At 42.2% G+C, this 27786-nt stretch overlaps 4 protein-coding genes and 4 non-coding genes across 12 annotated transcripts in view; 2 read left to right on the forward strand and 6 right to left on the reverse strand.

Moving 5' to 3' along the window:
• Map2k1 (mitogen-activated protein kinase kinase 1) overlaps positions 1-2024 on the forward strand; it is a 67747-nt gene extending 65723 nt beyond the window's left edge. Inside the window, exons 10-11 of the mRNA XM_074066267.1 lie at positions 338-383; positions 989-2024. Of these exons, the coding sequence (XP_073922368.1) occupies positions 338-383; positions 989-1102 (160 nt within the window). The 3' untranslated portion in view covers positions 1103-2024. The remainder of the gene's footprint in view (positions 1-337; positions 384-988) is intronic.
• Snapc5 (small nuclear RNA activating complex polypeptide 5) lies at positions 80-9394 on the reverse strand. Of its 4 annotated transcripts, none has more exons than XR_012445521.1 (5): positions 9230-9394; positions 8054-8143; positions 5321-5452; positions 2322-2475; positions 80-1202 (listed from the first exon to the last, which is right to left on the reverse strand). XR_012445521.1 is itself a non-coding variant. In XM_020165907.2 (4 exons), exons 1-3 carry the CDS (start codon positions 9317-9319, stop codon positions 5339-5341), a joined length of 294 nt encoding a protein of 97 aa, XP_020021496.1. In that variant the 5' UTR covers positions 9320-9392; the 3' UTR covers positions 80-1202; positions 5321-5338. The 4 variants fall into 4 exon arrangements, 2 of the variants coding, with proteins under 2 accessions (XP_020021496.1, XP_073922369.1); XR_012445520.1 differs by having other exon boundaries at positions 5214-5452; XM_020165907.2 differs by lacking the exon at positions 2322-2475 and having other exon boundaries at positions 9230-9392.
• Positions 9395-10552: 1158 nt separating this feature from the next.
• Positions 10553-15523, reverse strand: Rpl4 (ribosomal protein L4). Its single transcript, XM_020165908.2, has 10 exons — positions 15420-15523; positions 13868-14039; positions 13565-13671; positions 13048-13186; positions 12510-12634; positions 11941-12070; positions 11510-11666; positions 11200-11283; positions 10970-11090; positions 10553-10885 (listed from the first exon to the last, which is right to left on the reverse strand). The coding sequence occupies exons 1-10, from the start codon at positions 15420-15422 to the stop codon at positions 10643-10645; spliced, it is 1281 nt and encodes a 426-aa protein (XP_020021497.1). The 5' UTR covers positions 15423-15523; the 3' UTR covers positions 10553-10642.
• On the reverse strand, positions 11811-11881 carry LOC141421067 (small nucleolar RNA SNORD18). Its single transcript, XR_012445756.1, has one exon. It is a non-coding gene; the product is annotated as a small nucleolar RNA SNORD18 (small nucleolar RNA).
• Positions 12727-12798, reverse strand: LOC141421068 (small nucleolar RNA SNORD18). Its single transcript, XR_012445757.1, has one exon. It is a non-coding gene; the product is annotated as a small nucleolar RNA SNORD18 (small nucleolar RNA).
• LOC141421074 (small nucleolar RNA SNORD16) lies at positions 13293-13391 on the reverse strand. The gene has a single exon (XR_012445762.1). It is a non-coding gene; the product is annotated as a small nucleolar RNA SNORD16 (small nucleolar RNA).
• On the reverse strand, positions 13748-13818 carry LOC141421069 (small nucleolar RNA SNORD18). The gene has a single exon (XR_012445758.1). It is a non-coding gene; the product is annotated as a small nucleolar RNA SNORD18 (small nucleolar RNA).
• Positions 15524-15782: 259 nt separating the features above from the next.
• Positions 15783-27786, forward strand: part of Zwilch (zwilch kinetochore protein) — a 34649-nt gene continuing 22645 nt past the window's right edge. For both annotated transcript variants that reach the window (XM_020165855.2, XM_074066269.1), the window contains exons 1-7: positions 15783-16001; positions 18438-18489; positions 19521-19616; positions 21266-21384; positions 24472-24671; positions 25374-25444; positions 26606-26761. In XM_020165855.2, coding sequence (XP_020021444.1) covers positions 15949-16001; positions 18438-18489; positions 19521-19616; positions 21266-21384; positions 24472-24671; positions 25374-25444; positions 26606-26761 — 747 coding nt within the window. In that variant the 5' untranslated portion in view covers positions 15783-15948. The remainder of the gene's footprint in view (positions 16002-18437; positions 18490-19520; positions 19617-21265; positions 21385-24471; positions 24672-25373; positions 25445-26605; positions 26762-27786) is intronic.

Genomic DNA, 27786 nt, shown 5'->3' on the forward strand with positions numbered 1-27786 from the left:
GGACTTGTGCCACCCATCTGATCATAGTGGCTACTTTCAGTACTTTTGTCTACAGAGATTAGCACATTGCTTTTTGACATTGTTTTTTTGTCTTTTTTTTTTTTTGGTGGGACTAGGGTTTGAACTCAGGGCTTTATCCTCACAAGGCAGGCGCTCTACTGCTTGAGCATTACCCACTCTCAACCTTAGTTTAATTCAGAAGGAGTCACTAGCTTACTGTGGGTGTGATACAGTACCAGGAAGGAAGATGAATAAAAGCTCGGGCACTCCTCAAAGCCTACAGCTTTGAATTGGAACCAGTGCTAGGCAGTAGTTCTCACATTATTTTTCTTTTTAGTTTAATAAAAAACCCTGCAGAGAGAGCAGATTTGAAGCAACTCATGGTGAGTCCACTTATTTCTGATTTTTACAACATCTGTTTATTCATTTGTTCGTCTGTCCAGTACTTCTGATTCCAGTCCCTATTCTGCCCTGACCACTGTTGGTCCAGCTGAGCCTGAGGTTGCAGAATGTCCAACATCAGTCTCTTCCATCTTCCCTGAGTCTCAAGGAAAAGCTAGGATGCCAAAGGAAGGCCTGAGGGAATCAAGGGAAAGAAAGGGCCCCAGGCTCATCTTCAATTTAGCACTCATCCTGAGCCTCACCTACCTTGTTTGGTGGCAAGGATGTAGAATGTAAATACTGCAGTATCTGCACTTACATCCATCATTTCCTTTGTCCCTTCTAACAAGGTGTGAGGTCCTAAAGGCAGTTACTATCCCTACTTCATTCTCCCATAGCAGTTCATGGGGGGGGGGGGCTACTTGCCAAGGTCTCACAGCTGGGGGAACTGGCAGGGCCATGTGGAGCAGGCCTCTGAGTCTATAGCTGCTCAGGGGTGGGTGCAAAGAACTCTTTGCAGGTGTAGTACAGGCTCTAGACTGAGATTCTTGAATTTTCTTTTTAGAGGTTTTTTAATGCCATTTCTGCTCCGTTTCCTTGCACACAGGTTCATGCTTTTATCAAGAGATCTGATGCTGAGGAAGTAGATTTTGCAGGTTGGCTCTGCTCCACCATTGGCCTCAACCAGCCCAGCACACCAACCCATGCAGCCGGCATGTGAGTCTTTGAGAAGCAGAGAAGAGCAAGTCCTTGCCCAGTGGCATGTCATATTGCTTTCAGGCCTCTCCCCATGCTTGTCTCTGTTCAGATGTGTATTTCACCTATGACAAAGGATGAAGAACACAGCATGTGCCAAAATTATACTTGTGTCATTTTTACTATTACTGTCTTTATTACTATTGTTATTCCCCTAAGTGGATTGGCTTTGCGCTTGGGGCTATCTGTGTGTACGGTGATCAAAACACAAGCCTGGCTGAGCCACACTGACACTCTGGCAATGTGGGTAGTTATTCTTACTGATGTTTGCACTGCTGTTCCTGCTCTGTGACTGGCTGTCGCCTATATTTTCAGGATTCTTGGGTATTTGGTGGTACTTCATTCTTGCCAGGGGCACCTTCTCTGTTTGAGTGGGGGGGTAGCCTTCTAAGACCCTTCACAGGCAGTGCATGTGAAGCATGCTTTGCTGCTATGAAATAAATGAGCATCAGAAAGTGCACATCATGTTATTGTATTAACTTTTGCTTTTGAAAAGAATTCACTTTCCTTCAAAATCTAGCTAGAGCCCTTCACTGCCATGATAGCTGGGGCTTCACCAGTCTGTCTACTGTGATGATTTGTAGACTTCTGGTTGTATTTCTATATTTATTTTTAAATAGACTGTGTGAGGTACTTAGTGGTGTGTGTCTCTTCTCTTTAAGTTTGGATTAGTGTTTCTAAAATGATGGTTATTTTGAATGTCACAAATGGATCAAGGCATTAAAATGTGTCATATTTCTATCTCCCACCCAATCCAAGTATCAATGCTATTGTAAACAACGTGTATAGTGCCTAAAAATTGTATGAAAGTCCTTTTAACCATTTTAATCCAGATGTTTAACAAATCTAATCTCTTATTCTAATAAACACACTATAAAGTTAAAAAAGATGAAAGCTATTTCTACTTTTGTTGTAGGCTCTTCAGTGTCTTTAGTATACCAGAAATGAAGTGGCTTACTGAAAAATACCACACTGAGAACAAGCTCAGTGCTGTGGACTAATGGGGCTTCCTGTAGTTTCTGTCTCAGCACTAATTCTTTTCACGCTGTACCTTATCTGTGACTTCCAACCACCTTCCTTGGATCTGTGAACAGTCTATTTTTCTTATCTCTTCATGAGGGAAAAGCAGCAGTGGAGGTTGGGAAGAAGTGTGAAAAATCACAAACCACTTCTGTTGGACATACCTCATTTTCATAATAAGAGCTGTGCACTGGGTTTGCCTGTAGCTGCAGCACCAGGCTCCCAGGGCACCCTGCTGGTGCTGGAGCCTCAGAGCAGAGTCCTTCTTCCTTGATACCATAAGCAATGGTTTCCTTTTTCCACCACTTATCTGCCTTCCTAGGAAGAAAAGCACACATGCAGGGTTCTGGCTTTGTCATGCCATGCATGAGGTGGCAATGAAACCAGAAAACAAAGCCATGTCCCCAGTGGTACTGGTGCCCTTTCCTTCTTTTGAGTGTGACCTGTGGAACTGCAAGTACATGTGACACTGCCTTGTCAGTCATTCCCTCATTTTCTTCCTTTGAAAGTAGATATTGCCAGGCACCAATGGCTTACTCCTGTAATCCTAGGTACTTGGGAGGTTGAAATCAGGAGGACTGCTGTTCAAGGCCAACCTGGGCCAACAGTTTACAATATGCCATCTTCAAAATAACCAGAGCAAAATGGACCAGAGTTGTGGCTCAAGTGGAAGAGTGCCTGCTTTGCAAGTGCAAAGCCCTGAGTTCAAACCCCGGTCCCACCAAAAAAAAAAAAAAAAAAAAAGTGGAGATTATAGAAGACATAAACTAATGTATATTTTTAAAAATAAAAGGCCTATTTCATTTTTAGATTAAAAATGGAATTTGGGTAATTAATATCCTGAGTATGTAGTTCTTCCACTTTGGAGTCACTAGAGCTTGGGCTTAAGAAAAGTGTTGTAATTATCTGTTAATCATTTGTTCTTGCTATAAAGCCAACAGTTTTTGGCAGTACTGGGGTTTGAACTCAGGATCTCATGCTTGCTAGGCAGGCGCTCTACCACTTGAGCCACTCTGCCAGTTGCTTTTCTAAGTCAAGGGTGAAACTTAACACGTTTTCAGCATGTAAACATCCAGACTGTGTTTTAAAACCCACACCCTATATCTTGCTAACAATAGGGTAGGATGCGCTCTACTGAGAATATTTCATCAAAACGAACAAGGATCACCTGGTATCTAAAACCTGACTCCGAATGCTTTCCTGAGCAGTGTCTTTTATTTTGGAGTATGTGTTTGGGAGGAGTGGGAATGTTTAAATTCTCTATTTACATCCAACAATACTGCATTTTAAAAGACAAAAGGATTTTTATTTATTTATTTTTACCAATAATGTCTCTTTTTTCAAAAATGTTCCTAGCACCAGTCTTCCAAGTATTGAGTTCCCCATGCTTACTGCCTTCCTCAAACTTCCTTTTACCAAGAAGGCAATAATAGTAGCTAGTCCAAATGTGCAGATCCTCCCTTTCCAGGTAAGAAAGTGAGAGTTGGAGAGACTAGGGGAGCCACCAGGCAGTGGTAAAACTAGAACTCACAGCCAGCTTCCTGTTCCTAAAAACCCACGCTCATATTTTAAGTCAGACCCACCCCAGATAATATACATTGATGTTTTTTGTCCCCCACTGTCTTCCCACTTAAAGTTCTTGCTATTTCCTCTAAGAGGGGGTCATGAGAACTTAAAGGAAATGATTAACAGTAAAATGTACCCAATGTTTTCTTCTGGAGCTGCTAGGTAAGTTCTGCTCCAGGAGGTTCTTTGTTTGCCTTGGTCAGGGGAAATACATCTTTCAGAATTAAGTGACTCTTTTTTTTTTTTTTCTTCAATAGGGGACAATATGCAGAAATGAATCTTTACTTCAACACAATCTTTACTTCAAACACAAGCCACTCATTCTGTAGCTGTCCTCTCTTTAAGAACCTCATCATGATTCCTCTCTAAGGGCCAGAAATGGGTTTGCAGCCATCCTGTTAGGTTCTCCTCAGAGGAGGAGCTGCTGCTTTCTCTTTTGGTATCTGGAAACCAGCAAGCTCCTCGTTTACAATGGTTAGCGGTGAGTATAATTTATTTCTAAGCACATACAGATGTACTAACAGCCATGCAAGGCAGTCTGCAGTGGTGTCTCCATGCCTCTGAGAGGTGACAGCAACTTATGCTGTCAAGTGGTCCTGTCCTTCCCCTTGTCATTTCTCCCCCTGAAACTGTAGCCTAACTCTTCACAAGGTTTCAGTGGCATGCACAGAGCCATTCATTGGTTTCTTTTTCACAAGAACTCATTGTTTTATCTCACATTTAAAATGATCTTTCAAACTGGTAACCTTGTCTTTTTGTACTACTTGATGTCTTCTAGGCATTTAGTCCTGAAAAGAATGACTTTTATAGTATGCTTTACATTTTATCTATGTAAATGTTTTAAAAATTTTAGTAGGCTATAAAATGTCCAGCCATTATGAGCTGAATTTTTTACTAGGATTTTTATCACATAGTAAATGATTATCTAGTTTTCCTGAGCATTGCTTGTTTTTATCTTTTTTTGGGGTGGGGTGGGGGGTTAAACTGAGGGCTTTGTCCTCACAAAACAGATACTCTACTGATTGAGCCACACCTCTAGTCCATTTGCTCTGGTTATTTTGGAGATAGGGGTCTCACCAACAATTTGGCCTCAAACCTGATCTTCCTGATCTCAGCCTCCCTAGTAGCTAGGATAACAGGCGCGAGCCACAGGCGCCCAGCCACTTGTTTTTATCTTTTATGTATTTACAAATGGCAGTAGCCAGGCTTGCAGAATAGCTCGAAAAATGAACTAAAATCACCTCACAAATTGTTTTCTTGAGAGCTGAGAAAGGCTGGCTTGTATTTAAACTGTCCTTTTTGCAAATGCCAGACTTTTTCAATAGTATTTCAGAGGAAGTTCTGTCTTGAATACAATTCCTGAATCTGACTGTACTATAGACTGCTCAGTGTTAAAGACACTGTATCTCTGAATTTCTATTTCACTAATTTTTGTTAAAATATTATGAAGCTTGAGTTATTGATGGAACCACTTGTACAACTCCACATACCTCTAGAGTTTCTGTTTCTCTTTCGAGTAGGCCATAAGGCCCATGGTGCGATGACTTCTTTGAAGAAACAAAGTATGTGAAACTTGCAAATTGGATTCATAACTAACCCTGGCTCCTGTTCCCCTTTAGGAGTCTGATTCTTCCTCCTCTTCCTCCTCCTCTTCTATCACATGGCTCCTTGTGCTCAACTCCAGTGCAGTTTGGTTGATTGATGCTTCATTGTCTACATGTACCAACATCTGGGGAGCAAAGGTCATTAGAGTTTAGTAGGAAAGATACTGGCCTCAAAATTCTGGCAAATTTGGGCTCAAGTGCTACAGAATTTGCCTAGCAAGCTAGAAGTCCTGAGTTCACTCCTTAGTACCACAAAAACAAAACAAAACAACCCTCTGCCCTGGCAAGTTCTTTAAAATGTTTTAAAGTCAAATCTCAACTGCATATTCATTTCCAGTACTTACAACTGAGAGGTGTGGTCACTTTCCTATTTCCTGTTTCTCCAAATTCTACCTTCCCACTACCAACATGGGAGAAGACTGTCCAAGATGCACCAGAATATTTCTAATTTACAAGTATGGTTCTAGAAAGCTCCAACATAATTGTGAAGATGGCTGGGGGTGTGACCCAAGTGGTAGAGAGGCTGCCTTGAAAGGCCCTGAGTTCAAAGCCCAGTACCACAAAAAAAATAAATAAAAAGACAATGGCTTAGCACACAATATCCAGAATTACTCAAATATGGTATACTTAGAAAGAAAATGACTTTTTTGGAAGGCATATGGCAATAGAGGGCTAGAACGAGGACTGGAACTCTTTAGCACTGTGCTTTGTAGTTGAAGCCACACTATTCTCTTTCATTATTTAGAGTATTAGTTTCTGTAATCAAACCCACATAGATACTACTTTGCATACTTAAAACAGTGTTATACCTGTACAAATGGAACCAGAAGGTAAGTTTAATGTTTCTAGACCAATATGGGTATTAATTTGTGTTCAATGCCAACTCAACATGGTAAACTGGGATACTTTTTTCCAAAGTTGACAGTACAGCTAAAGTTTTATATGTATATATTTATATATATATTTGCTTATTTACTTTATATTATATATATATTATTTATATAAAGAGACCAATCACAGGATGTTATACATTAATAGCAACAATATCTTTTCCAGGTTCTGCAGTCACCTGAACAAAATTATATAGACAGCACACTTCATTTTAAAAAAAAGGAAAAAACAACCCCAGAAAACATCAAAGTTCTGTTACTATTGTAGTACATGGCACCATTTTTATTTTATTAACTTCATAAATGGTAAGAAAACGTTCTAGAGTAACAGCTCTGGGCTGGGCACCAGTGGCTCACACCTATAATCCTAGCTAACTTAGGAGGCAGAGAGAGATCAGGAGGATCTTGGGTTGAAGTGAGCCCAGGCAAATTGTTCTTAAGACCCTATCTTGAAAAATACCCATCACAAAAAAAGAAGAGCTAGCAGAGTAGCTCAAGTGGTAGAGTACCTACCTAGCAAGAGTGAAGCTCTAGTTCAAACCCCAGTTGCTGCAAAAAAAAAAAAAAACCCAAAAACCCAAACCAAACAGCTCTGGCTGGGTGCAGCGGCTTCCTAACTACTTGGGAGGCAGACATGGGAGGACTGTGGTTCAAGGTCAGCATGGGCAAAAAGTTAGCAACACCCCCATCTCAGTTTGCTGGGCATGGTGGCACACAACATGAAGTGAGGAAGCTATAGGTAGGAAGAGCAAGGTTCAGGTGGGCCCAGTGGGAAAAAACCAAAAGGGCTGGGTGTGGCTCAAGTAGTAGAGCTCATGGTTAGCAAGACTGAGACCCTGAGTTTAAACCCCAGTACAGAAAAACCCAAAGCTCTGATAAAGCAGGGTTGCTACCATGTATGCAGATACACTCACAGAGGTATGATATAGTACTATCCTTAATAATGGTAGAGAACACAATTTAAAAGACATTATCTGAGACTTGACCTACTTTTCCAGCAGAGGATGGTATGACACAAACTCTGTAAAGAAATGCAGTTAGAGGGCTGGTGGTGTAGCTCAAGCAGCAGAGAACCTACAAGCATGAAGCCCTAAGTTCAAACCCCACTACTACCCAAAAAACCCAAAACGAATGCACTTATATAGGATTTCCTTTCATTAGTGGCACAGTTCTAAGTACCTACTCTCTTCCTGACCATCTGCTAAAAACAGTTTAAGGAAAACAAACAACAACAACAAAAAAAACAGAGCAGGGTGCAGATGGCTCATGCTTGTAATCGTAGCTACTTGGGAGGCTGAGCTCTGGAGATTCAAAGTTCTTTTGAGGCCAGCCCTGAAAGGCCCCCATTACCAAAATAACCTGAGTAAAATGAACTAGAAGTGTGGTTCAAGCAGTAGAGCACCTGCTTTGTAAACTCAAACCTCTGAGTTCAAATTCCAGTACCCCTCCCATCAAAGAATGTGACGTATTCTTACAAAAGTCTCCACAGGGTCCCAGGGTTCATCTGAGTAACTAGAGAGAACAGATGACTAGGTGGTGGAGGATTCCTACAGTAGTCAAAGTGTAACCAGCTGAAAGAAATGTGAGTCCTCCTCTAAAAGACTTCATGTAGACAAAAGTAGAAAATCCTGATGGAGGTGGGGAGGGCTGTAGATGTAGCTCACTGATACAGCACTTGAAGGCCCTGGGTCCAATACCCAGCACCAGAAACAAACAAATTAAAAAAAAAAAAAGCATTCTGATCAACACTTCCCAATGAATGACCGCCCAAACAGCAAGGAAGCAGAGTGGACTGTACATTCATTGCATCCTAAGGTGGGTACTGATTAAGCTTACTTCTTGTGACCGTTCCGGTACAGGCTGAGAAGTCGGCATCTCCTCTCCTCTTCTACAATTGATCATTGACTGGAGGGCCAATTCTTCAACCTAGAACAGAAGAGTTGAGAACACACTCCTGAATTTCTGCGTTACTGATGTAGGTAAATTCCTGCCGACATCGTAAGAGAGTGCAGACTATACTCTGTGCTGCTCCACAGGGAAGAGGTCAGCTCTTAGCTTCCCCTCCCTTTTAAGAGAGGAGCAGGCTCCGAGCAGCCCCTTCCCTTGGGCTGTACAGGTATTTCAGCTAAGCCACAGGCTTCCCTCCCCCAGACACAGCAGCTTTGTGAAGGAAACTCAAGTGTGCTATTGAAAAGCCAGGTGTCACCACTGGCTCCACAGACAGAGGGATTCTCTAGGAGAAAGTGAAGGCGGGAAGCGCAGAAAATGGAGGATCTTCCCAAAGCACCCGGGAACCTGGGTTTGGAGGTCGTCATCAGCATACAACCATCTGGTACTTGTAGGGGTACTGTTGCAATAGGGAGACACAAGTTAAGTGTGGGGCGTTAAAACTGACCCGAGGAAAACTGCTTATTACTTTGATATGCTACAGCTGGGAAGCGGCTTTTACTTTGTAAGGGGCATTTGTAATCCTCCCATCATTTGGACTCGAAAGATCCTGCATTAGGACTCTGAGCAGGGATAATCATGATCATCTCATAAGGTCTAGGAATGTGACTCGGATACCAGCCGGTAAGAGCTCGGAGAAGAGTTACTGGGAATTGTAGGCTTTGGGACGTCTGGGTCCCAGTCCTCGATGTCTTCCTCCGCACCACGGGAGGATCTGGAGTCCCCTGCAGCCCTGTAATCCTTGAGCCCTTTCAAGCGCCAAGCACATTAGTAAAGGACAGACCACGAGGCGCTTCAGGAGGCGATCTAGATGAGGTCGGGAGAAGGCGACCTAGGCTCGGATGCGGGGTCGGGATGGGGAACTATACTTGCCGAACACTTTACAGGCCATCAGGGCCGAAGGTGTGCTGCAAATGACAACGCAAAGCAAGGTGCCATGTGCTTCAGCTACACAAGTTTGTAAACCGCTAGGATCCGGGCCACCGGGCCAAATGAAGGCCGGAGGAAGCGGAGGCAGCAGGTGGCCGCCGCAGAGCAGGCGGAATGGAGGGGTGGTGGGGTCACCTTAAGGCGGTTCAGCTGGTCGTGGAGGGCCGCCTTCAACCGAAGCAGCGTCTCCTCCTCCTTACGCAGCTCCTGAAGCCGGCTCAACATGGTCCCTCGTTAGTTCACCGCCTTCTGCGCGCAGTCGGTGCGACGCTCAGTGATGACGTCACCGCAGATCTCCGGAAGTCGCGGCCATGTTGGAAAAGGCTTGCAGCGTTTCCTTCCGGCGCGGGCTGTCGCGTCGTGCTGCGCGGCGCAGCAGCCCAGCAGCCCAGCGAAGGGTACGAATTTCCAAGTGACATCTTGGCGCCTAATGGCCAGGATTCCTAAAGCATAGAGCTTAGGAGCCGCAAAGCACCTGGAGGCCCGGCACTGAATCAAGTCTTGGGCTTAGCCAGGTTCCTTAGCCCCATAGCCGGCTCCCTCGCAAATGCTTCCAAATGATGCAGGTGTGCGATACGCCCTGCACCGCGCCTCCAGGAGCCGTTCCACACCAGAGCCCGCAGTGCACGTTACGACCGTGACCGAAACCAGCCAAACCATGGCCCTAGGAAAGAGTTGTGACTCCAGACCCTAACGGGACAAAAATCAAGGGAAACTTCTAAAGAGGCAAGATTTGCAGACAGAATTTATGACTCGGTGAGGGGGTTAGTAAAGAGAGCTGGGGGAGTGATGCAAGGAGGCGGCCTGTCGTGAGGCAATTGCCCAGCTCTGCCAAAATACAAAACCATCTGACTGGTGACTCACCTCTGTAATCCTAGCCGCTCAGGAAGACTGCAGTTCAAACCAGGAAAACTAGTTCGGTGAGACCCTACCTCAAAAAAAAAAAAAAAAAAAAAAAAAAAAAGCCACCGCAAAAAATGGTTGGTGGAGTCTCAAACCCTAGTACCGCAAAAAACAAAACCCAGAATACTAGTTTAGGGAATACTTCATGAACATCTCTGTATTATGCTTGGTTAGTACACACAGAACATTTTCAATGAGTCAAAATAAGAATTTACAAGCATTTCCTCGAAAATGGTCAAGTTAAACACCTCACTTCAGTGTAGCAACCCGGCAAGCTCATTGGTGCCCTTCTGTGGCCACTTGAAAAATTATCCCTTTGGGCATTTGAATTGAAAAGCACCAATACTTATGGTATGTCTTTTAGCCATTGTTACTTAAGATAGTTATTTACAAAACTGTTTCTATCAGGTTTTGGGAGAATCTTTCATTCAATTGTATAAATTAAATATAAATCTAGTGCATTTTATACCAGACCTATACCATGGGCAAATTAAAAGATGAGAATTAGGGAAAAACAGTAGTTATTTAAGAGAGCACACAACACACCAAACAAGCCACATTTCTCCCTGCATCTTTGATCAGGTCTTTATTCATATAAGCTGTCCTATATTACTTGACCTTATGGAATAAAACAGATTTTAGTAGTTATGGAGCAGACTTCTTTTCTTCTGTGGCCGGCTTCTTTTCTGCAGGTTTCTTTTCAGCTGTTGGTTTCTTGGTAGCAGCAGCCTTTTTCCCCAAAGGCTTCTTCTGCTTCTTAACATCAACAGCCTTCTTTCCTTTCTTAATCACCACAGGCTTCTTGCCTTCAGCCCCCTTTTCTGCAGCCCCCTTCTCATCTGATTTGGCTGCCAATGCAGCTGCTGCTTTATTCACCCGGATTTTGTGCTGTAACAAATAAAGCACAAAGTGTAAGAATAAAGTCTTTCAAGATAAAACCTGACATATCATGAAAAACAATTTATCACCAACATTTCTGGCCTGGCGAAGAATGGTGTTCCGGCGCATGGTCTTTGCATATGGGTTCAATTTCAACATGATTCTCAGGTTTTTCAGTGGGTTCTTCTTCAGGACTCTGCGATGGATCTTTTTGCTATAAAGAGTTAGGCACCATCATGAACATTTGTATTAGTCACAGTTTCAGCATCACAGTAAGTTTAAGGGTGTGACAAGAATTGTATTTGTAAGTATCAAAACTTTACCGTGGTGCTCTAAGGGCTCTTTGGATCTCTGGGCTTTTCAAGATTCTGCTGAGGTCTGTATTCATCATCTTGTGCATGGGAAGGCTGAATGAAAGAAAACAAAAAAACCCCATGAGCCCCAAGAGACTAAACCAGCTTACTGTCCAAAACTCAGCTTCCACTACACTATCATTTCTTTTAAATGGACCAAATTAAGTAGTGAGTGCATTTACCATTCTAGTATACAGAGAATGTAAAGGAAACATAGTCCGTTACTCTTAAGTACAGTGTAAGCATCCACACCAAGTAAACAAATACGAACAACACTCACTTATAATTACTCTTGAGGGAAGCAGCTTTACGCCAAGTGCCATACAAGTCATCTAATTTCCGGAAAGCACCTTCAGTCCAAATGCAGAAACGTCCCACGTGCCCACCAGGAGCAAGCTTCAAAATGTTCAGTTTGCTTACATTAAGCAGAGTAATTCCTTTTAAAGGGAAAGGAAAATTAGAAAGCCTGTACTTCAACAGAACAAGTCATTTTCATGGCTTATTGTGCTACATAAGGCACCTGAGAACTGTCTTACTGTGAAGCTTCAATGTTCAATTCGATGGTGTAATTCAGCCAGCCAGGAATCAGAACTTCCACAAAGATCATGCATTTCAGAAACACGGACCATAGAGTGGAATGTCATCATGAGCAAAGCTAAGCGAGCTTGCACAGCAAGGGCAGTCAAGACACACACACAGTGCAAGAATTACCAGGGATGTTTCTGAAGGCCTTGATGATGCCATTGTCCTCATTATAGATGACGCAGGGCCCCCTGCGCTGGAGACGACGGCGGTTTCTCATCTTTCCTTTGCCAGCTCTCATTCGCTGAGAGGCATACACCTACAAAGCCAATGGTTTCAGTATCATCTCATCAATGTATAGTCTTGTCAGCAGATATTCACAGTTAAAAACAAACTTGCCTAAGACTATACCTATACACACAGCCATAAACATCACTAAGGACTTGGCCTGTACGATGGACTCTTATTAAATTAAGTCTTTCACACTAAACCAAATGTGTTTTTACATTTCTTGAATTTAAGTGAACGCAGTCAGCAGACATTCAAAGTGACTCTTGCCATTATTCTCTGTTGTTCATGCTAACGACTATTTACATTGTACCTACTGTTCTCAGGACAACCGTCTCATCTGTATTCGTCATGTGTGGTTCTTGTTATACAGGGAAGGATCACGCAACCAATTCACAATGGGTCATGAGAGCGGCCTTTTCTCGTACGCATCAGTGACTCCCATACTGCACACGTGCACATAAACCTACCTTTTTGATGTCATTCCAGGCTTTGAGTTTCTTAAGCAGCAGAACAGCCTCCTTGGTCTTCTTGTAACCCTCAACTTTATCTTCAACCACCAAAGGAAGTTCAGGAACTTCCTCAATACGATGACCTGACAGAGCCGAATCAGTAATTATCCGGCTACCCCAATCCTTTCAACGATCAAACATTTTATACATCCCACCAATGCAAAACAGCATCTGGCAAATCAGAATCTCCACAAATATCATGTTTTTCAGAAACACGGACCGATTATGTGGAATGTCATCATCTTGACCGTTAAAAATGTGCCAGGTCACGTGATGGAAGTTACTTTTCCCATTATAGACCCAATCACTATTTGAATAATCAGTTGTCCAGTTACACAGCTACTACCTATAGTTGCCTTGTTATGAAATCAGACCTTGCATTTATTTAGTAAAGAGACGTATTTAGTCAAGATGCTGAGATGAACAGAATTTACATAAGCAGATTCAGTGCAAAGGAGTTTTTTGCACCATTTTTCCACTAGAAAGTTTCACAAACCTTTAGACATGACCAGTGCTGGTAAGGCCGAAGCAGCCAGGGCAGAGCAGATGGCGTATCGCTTTTGGGTTGTGTTCACTCTACGGTGCCAACGACGCCAGGTTTTGGTTGGCGCAAACATGCGCCCTCCCCGACACATCTATTGCCTTAGTTAAGGATCACATCTCTCTCAAATCCCAGGGCCATCAAAAACAAAGCAAAACACAAACCTCCTTCAAATCTGGGGAATTAACATATTTGTGCCTTGCTCAGTAAGTATTTTCGTCAACCTTCTGAACCAGCTTACTGACAGCAGGCAACTGTCGCTGAGAACAGAGTAAGACGCAAATTACGACATCATTGCAAGCAAAAATTCCCCCACATGAAGCTCTAACAAAAAACATTTGTCTAGAGTAATGCTTAAGTGGGAGTATTTTTAGACATACACGTTTCAAAATATATTCCCATGAAGAAATCGAGCCCAGCCTGATAAATCCCAAGGAAAACTGACCAGCCTAGGTAGTGAAGCAAAGGATACATTTCCAAAGGCACCCTGGCCAGATCGGTGGGTCCCACCACCCCGAACTCTGGGAATTCGAGCCACAGCTCTGCCAGTACCCCAAGACTCAGCACTGGTCTGATGACCTAAAATCGGGAAGAAATAAGAAGTTTCAGCTACATAATCGTACCCATTTGTTACTTACTATACATGGTAGCAACCAGTATCAGAATATCCAAGAAAATCATGCTGTTCAGAAACACGGACCAATGAAATGGAATTTCATCACTACTGTGAAGCAGCCCTTTAAAACACCAACCCATAGAAAATGTAAATCCATACCTGCTAATTCACTGACAGCATAGGGCTGCCTGTTGTTCTTACGCAGGTTGGTATGAACAAAGTTCACAATATCTGGTCGAATAGGAGCCTTGAACACAGCAGGTAAAGTGACATTTTTGCCGGATGACTCCCCCTTTTCGGAGTACACTGATATCAGGGGACGAGCACACGCCTGGGGGTGGGAGGAGAAAGACATATTGACAAACAATAATCAGAGATAAACTCTTCTCAGGTGCCAATAATGCCATTGCTTAGCTAATTTTGTGAGGCAAGACAACACTTAAAATTCAGAAACTAAACTACAAATTACATCAGCAGCTCTATTAATTAATCAAGGCTGGGGATGTAGCTCAGTGGTAGAGCACCTGACTACTTAATACTTCCAACAAATTCTTACAGCTGGGGCAATTACAACTCAAAACTGCCGTAAGTCTCAAAAACAATGGCTTATCACAAACATTTCAAAGCAAACATGTCCAACACAATGCTCAAGAGTGTGCAGGAAAATGCTTGCTTGATGTCACCATCTTAACTTGCATTCCAATTGTCAGCAAATCTTGTTGTCTGGAGCTCACCCATCTCAACTCTCATTCCTCTCTCTCTCTTCTAAAACATGCTGACGACTTATCAGGGCTTCTCTTCAACTCTCCTAAGACTTCTCACCTGAATGAAGCCCAAGTCCCAAAGAAGGTCCAAACAATGTGCCCTACCAATACCTCTCCGATATCATCTCCCAGACACTTTGTCACTATACTCAGGACCATCTCTTACTGCCTGAGTTGGTGAGTTTTCCCCTGAAGCCCTTACTATGGTCCCCCACCTTTCAGGCCATTCTGTTAAATGACCGTTTCGTGTCGAAACATGGCCGCCTCTACAATGCCCATTTCCACTGCCCATGCTATATAATACTATGCGTTCAGTGAAACTGAACCGCGATCGCGTCCTATGTCTTGTTCACTAACTCCCCAGGTACAGAACAGTAGAAAGTCATACCTGTGTGAGCTGACTGGGGACTCAAACATTTAAGTGACAAGCAACAGAACTACTTTTTAAAATGAAAGAACCAGAAAGTGCTTTTAAAGGAACTATTCCAAAACTGGAGACAAGCATTCAGAAAAGTTTTAATAAACATATTTCGTTTTCCCCTTTTACAAAGTCTCTTAAAATATGGAAATACACATCACTAGACAGCACCTAAAAGTGCAAGGCCTCAAATATTCTCCCACCCCCAGTTCGGCTTTAGTCCGCGAAGGGTTCGGTTTCCAGCAGAACCCAAGTTTCCTAAAACCCAAGGAACGCTAGAACCCTAGAAGTCCTCTGAGACAGCCCAGCACCCTCCTGGGTAGCTCGCAGGCCCGCCCGTGCCGGCACGCACACGTTGCCTTTAAGATGGCTGCCGCATCGCGCACAACCCAGCTCCCCGCAGAAACAGATGCTGCTGATTTTCGTCTGCTCCCTTTCTCTTCTGAAGCTCTTACTTCCTGAATCCTCCATCCTTCCTTACTGGGCCTGGGAACACGGGAGAAGTCCAGAGAAGACGACCTCCACTTACCATGGCGGGGAGAGGAGAAGGCCACGCTCCTCTCGACCCGGCTGCTCCCACAGGAAAAGGAAGTGCTTATCACTCACACTGTATATGTATCCTGCATCTCGTCCTTCCCACCCTGCCCCGCCTCAGAACCAACATGGAGCTACAAAATACCTTTCTACCACGCTTCAAAAATTTAAGTAACGTGCTATTTCTTTATGTGTGTCAAAGAACGGTACCTATTTTTTCTAAAACTAATACTAATGCTTAGAATGGAGGGACTCCTTTTTCGCGGAGTGATCCGTAAGTGGGCGGGGCCAACTCTCCAGCCGTTATCCCTTTTTCGCAACTACTATGTTTATTTTAATTTTTTTCTGATAGGAATGGGGGAGTATTGGAATTGGAAATAGCATTTGGTGATCTAAAGCAAAAGTTTAACATCGCGGACACTTCGGAACTTGGTGTAAAAGTAGTTCCGGCATAGCCTCTGACGTCAGCGCCCGGGCGCGTAATTCAGTTTGGCGGTTCCGGACCGGACTGTGGCTGGGGCGGGATGTGGCAGCGCATGAACCGAGCGGCTGAGGAGTTCTACTCTCGCCTCCTGCAGTGAGTCGCGCTCCCTGTGGTTGGCCGGGGTTCAGGAACAGCTCTTCTCCCTCTGGGCATCCCCGCCCAAAGTCTCTGGGCGCTCCTTGAGCTTTTCTGGGGTCTGGAAGTTGGGGAGAGGAGGGCTTCTCCGGTCCAGCGTGGGTTTGGCCCGGGAGGCGGGGGGGACGAAGGTGGCAAGTACTCCTGGAGGTAGTTTATCCATCCTGTTGGTGCACACACTTGTCATGAGTAGAGGCGCCTCGCAGGATATGGAAAGCTAGATGTCCGAAGTCTTATGGTAGTCTAGTCAAGACAATGACCATGTAGGCTACCTTTGTGATAACGACAGGATGCCTTGGCAAACTTTGAAAGGCACTTTGATTTCATTTCCCCATGAGTTCGCTTTATTCTTACAGTAAAGTACTCCTACCAAGGGGTTTCCATCAGCTTCTACAGTCTACGTAAAAATCTAATTCCGTAGTTCTCAAGTCTGAGCGTATGCCAGCATCACCTGCTGGGCTCCACCCATCGCCAGGGCTTCTGATTTCGTGGGTCTGAGCTGGGGCCAAAGATTTGCCTTTCTAACAAATTCTAGGTGAAGCCCGCTACTGGTGGAGCATCATGCTCTCAGGTCTACTGATGTACCCCATTATCCTGTAAATGCTATAGTTTTTAATTGTCTATGGTCTTTTTTTCCTACTTACAAAATGTAATGAGTAAATTTTTTTTTTTAACATTACAGAAAGAGGACTAGCTTTAGAAAAGAAACCATGTCTTGGATATCTTGCAGTATGGAGCCTATAGATATACCTCATTGTTTTTAGATGCTATATAGTATTTCATTGTGTTGTTATTTTATGGATCAGTACCCCGTTGATACAACGTTATTTAGACACTTGATACTTACCAATATTTCATGGGTGATTTTAGTGTTTCTCTCCACTTGTGCCAGCAGGTTCTCTTACTTTTCTTGTATGCCTTACAGTGCTTGTGTGTTCAGCTGCTGGAGAGTTTTACATAGGACCTCAACATCAATGCCACCAAGATTGAGTTAATCTTTCCTCCTAACCTGACATTCTATTTCTGAATGTCTCTGAGTTTAGAGTTCTAAATCCAAGACCCCAACTTCCTTCTCTTTCACCTTCCCCCACACCCCCTCATCTTTTCAGTAGTCTTATTCTTCCTTCACTCCAACTGTTCCAGGTCAGGCCATTATCCTTTCTCCGAAGTGTTAAAAGTTGCAGCCATTTTCCTGTACTCCAAGTTATGCTCCACAGTACTGTCAGAGATCTTTTCCATTTAGAATCTTTTACTAAGTTCTTCTGGGCTTTCAGAATAAAATTCAAGGCCTGTAGCTAAATCTTCAACATAACCACTTCTTGTATAGGAAGCTCTTGCCTCTGTCAGAGTGCTTGTTTCCCTGTAACTGATTTCAGTCAAAACTATAGTTTTGTTTGATATACCAGCATCAATCAAGAGTGCCAGCCTATAATTCATGTGCTTGACAGATGATTATTTGGTGGCTGATTAATTAATATTCCTGAGTTATATGTAAAAGGCAAATATCTGTTAGGAGTAATTCACAGTCTTGCACAATATGGCAGAAGTGAATCATTCACAGGCCTGTTTTCCTGTTCAGTAGGTCATGTTTGGTTCCCTCACTGGTTCAAAAGGATCGGGCTATGTGCATTTTGAATGTTAATGGTTTGTAGTTTATGTGTTTTGAGATCACTATTAAAAATCTTTCTTGAATTAAACATTTAATTATTAAATGATATCCTAAAGGTTTTTACATTTTTAAAAGGAAATGTTCAACATAATCGCACTACTGTTTTTTTAGCATTAACTCCAGAAGTGGAGCTACAGAAGTCTAAGGCCTGGAACCCATAAGTAACTTCTCAGTGGCTATCACTGATTCAGTGACAGGTCTGAATCCAGTCATTTTTACTTTCCAAAAGTCATGTGGTAGATTACATTTTATAATTAACTGGTGATGTGTTTGGGGGAGGCAACCTAATTTCTTGCTGCCTCTAAGAACTAGTATGTCCCTAATTGTAGCCTGCAGTCTAATATCTGTCACAAGTCTCTTTTTTTAGTTCTTTTATCTTCTTTTTTTTTCTTTTTGTGTTACTGGAGTTTAGACTCAGGGACTACAGTGGAGCCACTCCACCAGCCCTGTTTTTGTGATGGGTTTTGTCGAGATAGGGTCTTGCAGACTATTTGCCCTGCTGGTTTTGAACCATGATCTTCTGATCTCTGCCTCCTGAGTAGCTAGGATTACAGCCATGAGCCACCAGCATTCTTTTTCCCCTTTTTAAAACTATGTCTTACAACGACCATAAGTACTTTGCTTTTGTTCCACTGATATGCAGAAATAAAATGCTAGCTAACTTCTGAATTTAAATAATAGGACAGATACCACAGCTGTTTCTCACATGTGATTCTGCATTTCAGGGAATTCAATGAAGAAAAGAAAGGAATCTGTAAAGATCCATTTATTTATGAGGTATGAACAGTTTATTTGGTTTTTACACACAAGTCATTGATCCTATAATTGTGCATTTTTAAGTTAGGTATATTGAAGTTAATGTACATATGGTAAATTTCTCCCTTTTGGGTATAGTTCTATGAACTTTGGCATAATACTTTTAGTCATATAACCAATCCCATAATCAAGATATAGAATATTTCTTTCATCTCTAAAAGTTTTCTCGTGACCCCTTATGGTCAGTGCTGTCTCTTGTCCCTAGTCTCTGGCAAGTACTAATCTGTTTTCTGTCTATAGTTTTGTTATTTCCAGAATGTCATACAAATAAAAGCATACAGCCCTTGGGGTTTGGCTATTTCAGTTAGTATAATGCATTTGAGATTCATGTTACATGTCTCAGGTCATCCCCTTTTATTACTGAGTGTCGGAGTGCTAGTGTGGTTATCTCGTCATGGGTTGAGGGACATCTGGTTGTTTCTAGTTCTTTATGATAATGAAAGAGCTGCTCTGCATATTCATACATTTATTAAGAATCTGATTTGTCCTAAGTGTTCATAAATGCTTCATAGTTGGGGAGATAAAGCCAACATTTATAAGATTAATGCATTAAATACATATAGATACATACATATATTTATATATTTATTTATTTACTTCTTATGGTTCTGGGGATTGAACCCAGGGCCTGTGCATGCTAGGCAAGCCCTCTACCACTAAGCTGTATCCCCAGCCTAGCACAGTACCTGCTTCAGGTGGGCCTTGAGTCTGACTAGGTGCAGATATATGAGCTGGGTTATCTTTCTTTCTTTCTTTTTGTCCTTCAGTACTGGGGTTTGAACTCAGGGCCTCACATTGCAAGGCGGGCGCTGTACCGGCCTGAGCTCGGTTTTGTAAAGATAAGAAATAACATGGGCAGTAAAGTAAATGAAAACATTTTGTTTCCTAATCAACTGGTCTTTATGTGTTTGAATATTTGCACAAATACATATACATATACACACACACGTGCATGTGTATGTATAATCTTGCTTGACATCTGTTTTTAACAGGCTGATATCCAAGTGCAACTGATCAGCAAAAGTCAACCAAATCCTCTGAAAAATATTCTAAATGAAAATGACTCAGTATTCATTGTGGAAAAAGCGGTAAGCAGTGCTTAGGCTTTGTGGTTGTTTAATTCTCATGAACCAGATTTTGTTCCTTGGGAATATTCTCAAGTATACACATTTTTCTAGCAGCATTAGTGAAAGTAGATACTAATTCTTTTAAGAATAAGCATGGTGATGATGTCTTGTCTAGTTGAAATATAGTGCAAGCGTATATGTAATTTAAAATTTTGTAGTACCAGGTGAGATCCTGCATGGTGACTCACACCTATAATCTAGCTACTCAGGAGATCACAGTTCTAGGCCAGCTGGGCAAAAAGTTAGTGAAACCCCATCTCAACCAACAGCTGGGCACAGTTTTCATTCCTGTCATCCCAGCTGTTTGGGAAGTGAAAATAGGAAGATCATGGTCCAGGCTGGCTGGGACATAAACACGAGACCCCATTTGACAAATACCTAAAACAAAAAGGGCTGGGAGCATGGTTCAAGTGGTAGAGAACCTGCCTAGCAAGTGCAAGTACTTGCTTAAGTTTCAATCCTAGTCCTGCCCAAAAAAAGAAAGTGCAATTATTAAGCCAATAAAATTGATTTTTTCCGTTTGTTGCTCAGTTCTGGTAATTTTGACCCATGCATAGAAACTTGTAATCACAGTAGGGATACAGAATAATTCCACCTCACCAAAAACCTCCTTCAGGTTAGTCCTTTATAATCAGAACCCCCGCTAATTGCTGATCTCTTCTCCCTTCTGTACTCACTGTAATTTTGTCTTTTCAAGAGTCATGAATGGAATAAGTCAATGTACAACCATTTGAAATTGACTTCTTTTGCTTAGTATAATGCTTTTAACTAAACCAGGCATGGTGGTGCATGCCCAGTGTTCCAGTGTATACCCTTCCCTATTAACATCAATTTCCAGCAAAAACCACAAAACAGTAACTGTAGGAACACACACACAGAGTAAAGAGTAAGCACTCACCTTTACAAGTGACCACATACAAGACAATTCCTGCAACACTGTCATTTGTTGTGATAAACTCAGCTCCTAGCCAACAGGTACCTTCAGGTATTAGGATTTTTTTTATGAGAGTAAAAGATAACTTATAGCAGTGACTGAATACATAGTGATGCTCAAGAAGTACTAACTTTTGCAATTATTGTTATCTTTGCCAAAGCTGAATTATTGAACTATTTTGTGAAGACATAGATATTAGAACCCTGTAGCACCAATGAGCTGATAGTGCTAAGAGGAGTGGATATAAGAAATGAAGGATGTGGCTGGGCCTGATGGCACATGTCTGTAATTCTAGCCCTGGGGAGGCTGAGCAAGAGGATCAAAAGTTCAGGGTCAGTGTGGGCTGTACAGCAAGAACCTGTCTCAAAAGAAAAGTGAGGGCTGTGGACTCTAGAAACAATGTCTTCCAGGTGGGGAATGAAAACTCCAACAAGTCTCCCGAGTTTCCCCAGTACTTTCCTTTTGCTTGTCAGTTAGGATGTTGGAACACAGATGCTTCCTGTACACATAGCAACTAAAACCAATACCTTTTTATGGGAGAGTGGAGGGATGCGATGGCAAGATTTGTGCTTAGGAATATAGAAGTGGCATGGTAGTTACTCCTTCACACAGGAAGGAGTTGAGTACTCACTTAAGTTCTCTCCAATTTGGTTAAATAATAAAAATGTTTTTAAAGGCTTTTGAAAAGGAAGAGACGAGTTATGTTGAAGAACCACCCTCTGAAGAAACTGCTATTTCTGACTTCTCTACTGGTGAAGCTGTGGGGCCATTTGCTTTACCAGTTGGGAGAGCAAGGTGAGTATTTCTTTATATAGGGGTAGAGGTGGCGAGTAGGATTTAAACTGAAGCATTTTTATAAACATTGAAAAATCATGAATATAGGTTGTGTGTGCTAGTGCACACCTGTAATCTCCCTACTCAGGAGGCATAGATGGGATTGTGGTTTGATGCCAGCCCAGGCAAAAATGAGACCTATCTCAAAAAACAAGCTGAATGTTGTGTGGACAACTCTGGAGGATCATGGTTCCAGGCCAGTCTGGGCAAAAGTCAAGACTCTATCTGAAAACAAACTTAAAAAAGAAAAAAGACTAGGGGCATGACTCCTGCCTAGCATGTACGAGGCCCCAAGTTTAATTCCCAGTACCCCCCACCCACACACACATCTGTGTATCTAGCGTTCAGATATCTCCCTTTCCATTATTCCCTCCTCCCTCAATATGTAGGTCCAAATGTCTGAGGATGGCTCTACTTGGATGTCACATAGGAATCTTTTGGGTAGAGGCGGTACTAGGGTTTGAACTTATAGCTTAGCGCTTGGTGAGCAGGTGCTCTACCGCTTGAGCTACGCCCCAGCCCTTGTAAGTATCTTGAATATGACCAGAAGGACTGCAGTTGCTGCCTCTTTTTCCGTTGCCTCTTTTTCCACTCCCTCCATCAGTTTGTTGTTACTTCTTAGTTGTTTTCCTTGCGTCTAACCTGGTCCCCTCCAGTCTTTCTTTTTCAGTGCTGCCAGAGCAGTCGTCATAAAATGAAAACCTGATTGTGTTGCTTTCTTGCTTAAAAGTCCTTTAGGTGTTCTTCATTGCCTTCATGATAAAACCCAAATTCCTCATGAGTGGCACATAGGAGCCTTCACTGTCTAGTGACAGAGGTCCTCCACTGGAGGTTTCCTTATCCACTGGGCATCCGGAATACTTAGGAGTGTTTTTAGTTGTCATAAGGACCAAGGGGAGCTAGAGGGCCTGGGCCATGGATGGTGAAAGTCCTGCACACAGGAATTATCCTAGCCAAGATGCTAGCCTGCTCCTGTTGGAACCCTAGCTGGGTGCTGGTGGCTCAAGGTGTAGGTCCTGAGTTCAAGCCCCAGTACCGCAAAAAAAAAAAAAGAAACCCTATAATGCTTGCAGCTGCCTCTTCAGGCTCTCTTCCTGCTTCCCTGCCGCCTGCCTCCTCCTGCCTTAAAACCATAAACTCACCTTCAAGGAGTTCTTGAGGACTAAGTCAGAAAACTAATAACAGCAGTTCACAAAGTGATTTTCCTTCATGCTAGTGTATTTGCTTTATAAAAGTTTGAAAACTTTTTTGTTGTAAATTAATCAGTCTCTTTCTTCATGGTTCCTTGAGTTTTAGCCATGATGTGTCCTGTTTTCTCCTCCATAGCTTGAGCATTTCAGATGTATGGTTTTCTCCAGCCAGTGTTTGTTTGGATTGATCCGTATCATATACTTACTGCTTTTGCAAGGCACTGGTTGCACACCTGTAATCCTAGCTACTCAGGAGGCAGAGATCAGGAGGATCACAGTTCTAATCCATCCCAGGAAATAGTTTGAGAGACCCTATCAAAGAAACCATCACAAAGAGGGCTGGTGGAGCAGCTCAAACAGTAAGAGCAACTGCTTAGTGAGCTTGAGGTCCTGAGTTCAAAGGCCAATACTGCAAAATAAGTAAATAAATAAATAAAAAAAAACATACTTAGCATTTTTATCATTCTTGATTGTATTTCAGACCTTCTGTCTGAGCTTATTGTACTTCCTTTTTGATGTAAAATCCCTTAGAAATTCCTTTCTTAATGTGGTATCTATACACAATGGAATTTTATGCAGCCATGAAGAAGAACGAAATGTTATCATTCGCTGGTAAATGGATGGAATTGGAGAACATCATTCTGAGTGAGGTTATCCTGGCCCAAAAGACCAAAAATCGTATGTTCTCCCTCATATGTGGACATTAGATCAAGGGTAAACACAACAAGGGGATTGAACTTTGAGCACATGATAAAAGTGAGAGCACACAAGGGAGGGGTGAGGATAGGTAAGACACCTAAAAAATTAGCTAGCATTTGTTGCCGTTAACGCAGAGAAACTAAAGCAGATACCTTAAAAGCAACTGAGGACAATAGGAAAAGGGCAGCAGGAACTAGAGAAAAGGTTAGATCAAAAAGAATTAACCTAGAAGGTAACACACATGCACAGGAAATCAGTGTGAGTCAATGCCCTGTATAGCTATCCTTATCTCAACCAGCAAAAACTCTTGTTCCTTCCTATTATTGCTTATACTCTCTCTACAACAAAATTAGAAATAAGGGCAAAATAGTTTCTGCTGGGTGTTGAGGGGGTGGGGAGGAGAGGGAAGGGGCAGAGTGGGTGGTAAGGGAGGGGGTGGGGGCAAGGGGGAGAAATGACCCAAGCCTTGTATGCACATATGAATAATAAAAGAAAAAAATAAATAAATAAAATTAAATTTAAAAAAAGAAATTTCTTAAACATCTAGTAATAGTAAATTGTTTTCATCTCTGAAAACTAGAAAGTTAAGCTACATTTTTGGGGTAATGTTTAATTTTGATATCTTTACATCACACCCAGCTCTCACACTTTTTTTTTTTTTTAACAAAGTATAGACAGTACATTGGAGACATTGATTATAATACTGTTACCCAATTCAGGGCCCACATTCAAACATCCTTGAGAATGTACTAATGACTGAGTATCTTTTAGTGCACTTGTGGGTTCCTCCTTATGTCTTTAGCGTGATCTCATACTCTACTTCTGTCCCAGTCCTGTGGCCCTCGTCATCTAGAGCTTCCTATGGGGAGTTGCTCCCACCTGGTCACGCTCCAGCACTTTCTGGTGCACGTATGTGTTCATCAGTCTGGTGTGCTCTGTCCTCACTTTGGGTGAAATATGTATGTATGCGGTTTGCCACATCATTTCCAGGTTGTTGTTTCTGTGAGATCCTTCATGATACCTTTTTAAAGAAAAAAATTTTTTTTGGTGGTGCTGGGGATTGAACCCTGGGCCTTCCTAAGCACATGCTCACCACTGTGAGCCAAAAAGAAAATACAATCTCTATCTGTAATTTGTTTTTCTTACTCTCGTTTTCAAGGCAGATCATTGGACTTTATACCATGGCTCACAATCCTAACATGACCCATTTGAAGATGAATCGGCCAGCTACTGCTCTTCCTCCCCTCTGGGTGAGATGTGACAGCTCAGATCCTGAAGGTACCTGTTGGCTAGGAGCTGAGCTTATCACAACAAATGACGGTGTTGCAGGAATTGTCTTGTATGTGGTCACTTGTAAAGGTGAGTGCTTACTCTTTACTCTGTGTGTGTGTTCCTACAGTTACTGTTTTGTGGTTTTTACTGGAAATTGATGTTAAGAGGGAAGGGTATACACTGGAACACTGGGCAATTTCTTGAATCTAGTCTAGTTTGTAACTTGCAGCATGTGGGAAGTATTCCAGAAACACCAAGAAGTCTAGATGGGAGTTTATTCCTATTTTGTTTGGGTTTCACTTGATTCATATGTAGTTTTGGAAATTTTTGTTAGAGTATGAAAAACTGAATATAATGACAGTATAAATCCAGTTTCATAGTAGGAATTTAATTATGCTTTTAACCTTTTCTTTTTTTGTGGGGGGAATGGGGTCTTGCTTGTTGCCCAGGCTGGTCTCTAACTCCTAGGTGTAAGTGGGCCACCTATCTCAGCCTCTCAAGTACAGCTGGGACTACAGTTGTGCACCACTGTACCCAGCTGTCTAATTTTATATGTATATATATAATGTATGTATATATGTATATATATATATAATGTATGTATATATGTATATATATATATATATATATATATATATATATATAAAGTTGTTTGAGACAAGCCCAGACTGGCCTTGAACTCACACTTCTGAGTGCTGAAGTTATAGGTGTGTGCCAGCATGCCTAGCTCTAACAATGTATTTTTAAATTGTACCTCTAATTTTTTTTGCTTTCTTTCATGTTCCGTAGCTGATAAAAATTACTCTGTAACTCTGGGAAACCTAAAAAATTCACACAAGAAAAGACACCACTTGTCTACTGTAAGTTTTTCTCCTTTGTTACTTTATTCAAACTGTTACTGAGCTGCCTTTTGAGTTTATTTACTACAGATACTTTTATGTCAAAATGTTTGTGTCAGCTGGGCAAGGTGATACAGTCTTCTAATCCAAGCTATTCAAAAGGTACAGATAGGAGGATCTTGGTTAGAGGCTAGCGAACCAGCTAGGTAAAAAAGTTAGTGAGATTCATTCTCAACAAACAAGCCAGGCGTGGTAATCCACACCTGTAATCTCAGCTACACAGGAGGCAGAGGTAGGAGGACTGCAGTCTTAAGGCTGGCCCTGGGCAAAAGCTCAAGACCCTATCTAAAAGCAAAAAGGGCTGGGGACATGGCTCAGGTGACACAGTGCTTGCCTGGCAAGTGAGAGGCCCTGAGTTCAAACCCCAGTATTGCCCCCACCCAAAAAAAGTTTGTATTTATTTTCATATTAGCTAAGATACAGTCATCCCTCAGTGTCTGGAGGGGATTGGTTCAAATACCTAAATCTGCAGATGCTCAAGTCCCTCATGTGAAATGGTGCAGTGGTACATTGACCCTGTCTATGCATGTCTTCCTTTACTAAAGATCATCGCTAGGTGACTTTTAATACCTAATGTAGTGCGAATGCTTTGTTAAATAGTTGTCCTACCTAACTGTTTGGAGAATGACATAGTTGGGATCCACAAGCCTGTGGCACCATGCCTGGTTTCTTGATTGAGATGGTGGTCTTGCTAACTTTTTCAAAGGCTGGCCTGGAACCCCAGAACCCCAGTCCTCTCAATCTCCTGAGTTGGTGGGATTACAGGCACAAGCCACTGCACCTGGCTAAAAAAGTATTTTTGATTCATGGTTGGTTGAATCCATAGATGTTGTACTCATGTATACAGAGTGCCAACTGTATGTGCCTTCTTGTGTTTTAGCTAATATTTGTGGTTTAAAAGAATTACCTTATTTTTACATTTAGATTGAACATATGGAGTATGGTGGTATTGTTTTTGTTTCTTCTTTTGTGTCAAAAATCAAACTAGTTTTTTGGCAGTGTTGGAGTTTGAACTCAGGACCTTGCACTTGCTAGGCAGGCACTCTACCACAGTAGTTTTGATAATGGGTTTTTGCCAGGTGAACACATAGCTAAAGTTCTGTTGGTTTGCACTCTTTTCAGGTAACAGCCAGAGGCTTTGCCCGGTATGAGCTGTTTAAGTCCACTGTCTTGGATGATACAGTCATCCCATCACAAACTGCCATCACTTTGGATATTTCTTGGAGTCCCGTGGATGAAATCCTTCAGATTCCTCCACTCTCATCAACTGCAACTCTGGTAAGAGGGGTCCATATTTGCTCTTTGGGTCCCTTAATTTTCTGAATCTAGTTCACTTGCTTATTTCTGCTGCTGCATGTTTCCCACCCTGGTAGCCACTGGGTGTGAGGCTGGACAACTGAGAAAGGCTTGTCTGGCCCTGGGGGCCAAGGAGAGGTTTTGCCAAGTGAGCAAAGCTGTCGGTTGCTCACAATTCCACAATTCCAGAACTTAGAATTTTCTTGTGATTAATGCAGCTTCTTGAGTGGGCACTCAAGTGGAATCATCAAAATGACTTAGGGTCTCTGCAGTTCTTAAGGATGCAAATATCAGCAGCCTCTCAAGACTTGCTACTGCGGGAAGTCCTTACCTCAGACTTAGGTCTAGGGTCTGTCTTAAGAAGCTAGTCAGAAACAAAAACTCATGTTTACGATATTCAATACAGAGATATAGCAGTGTTTCCAAAGTAGTAAGAGCACAATTTGAATGCTCAACAGGGAAATAGTTAAAATACATTTCCATAATGAAATTCATAGAAATAGACAGACTGGCTGGCTTGATTACTTGCTTGATTGCTTCCTTTCCTTTCCTTTCCTTTCTTTTCCTTCCTCCCTCCCTCCCTCTTTTCTTTCTTTTCTGTTCTTCTTTTCTCCCTCTGTCTGTACTGGGGTTTGAACTTGGAGCCTTGTGCTTGCTAGGCAGATGCTTTTTGCTTTCTTCTTATTATTTTGGGGATAGGGTCTGATATTTTTGCCCATGTTGGCCTGAAACTGATCCTCCTGATCTCAGCTTCCTGATGAAATGACAGGTGTGCCACTGCACCCAGCCATTGGTTAAGATGAGGGTGGGGGGTGTTTCAAAAACTTTCCCAGCCTGGCTTCAAATCATGGTTCTCCCAATGTTAGCCTTCCAATTATCTAGAATTGCAGGTGTGAGCCACCATGCCTGACTAAAAATCATGTTTTAAAATATCCTTAAAAATAATAGGAAATGGTCATTTGGCAAAAAAAAAAAAAAAAAAAAGGGAAAATACTTAAATATTCACA

Source organism: Castor canadensis, chromosome 2 (assembly GCF_047511655.1).
Source record: "Castor canadensis chromosome 2, mCasCan1.hap1v2, whole genome shotgun sequence".
NCBI classification, from domain to species: domain Eukaryota; kingdom Metazoa; phylum Chordata; class Mammalia; order Rodentia; family Castoridae; genus Castor; species Castor canadensis.

What these genes read in the sequence shown, in the direction of transcription:
- Snapc5 (XM_020165907.2), bottom strand. Translation starts at nt 9,319, where the DNA reads ATGTTGAGCCGGCTTCAGGAGCTGCGTAAGGAGGAGGAGACGCTGCTT. An exon ending in ACCAGCTGAACCGCCTTAAG is followed by an intron (nt 8,144 to 9,229) that starts GTGACCCCACCA and finishes CTTCTGTTCTAG; the next exon opens with GTTGAAGAATTGGCCCTCCA. An exon ending in TACCGGAACGGTCACAAGAA is followed by an intron (nt 5,453 to 8,053) that starts GTAAGCTTAATC and finishes TTTGCTCCCCAG; the next exon opens with ATGTTGGTACATGTAGACAA.
- Rpl4 (XM_020165908.2), bottom strand. An exon ending in TGCTGTCAGTGAATTAGCAG is followed by an intron (nt 13,672 to 13,867) that starts GTATGGATTTAC and finishes TCCCGATTTTAG; the next exon opens with GTCATCAGACCAGTGCTGAG. An exon ending in TCCCTCAAGAGTAATTATAA is followed by an intron (nt 11,284 to 11,509) that starts GTGAGTGTTGTT and finishes TCTTTCATTCAG; the next exon opens with CCTTCCCATGCACAAGATGA.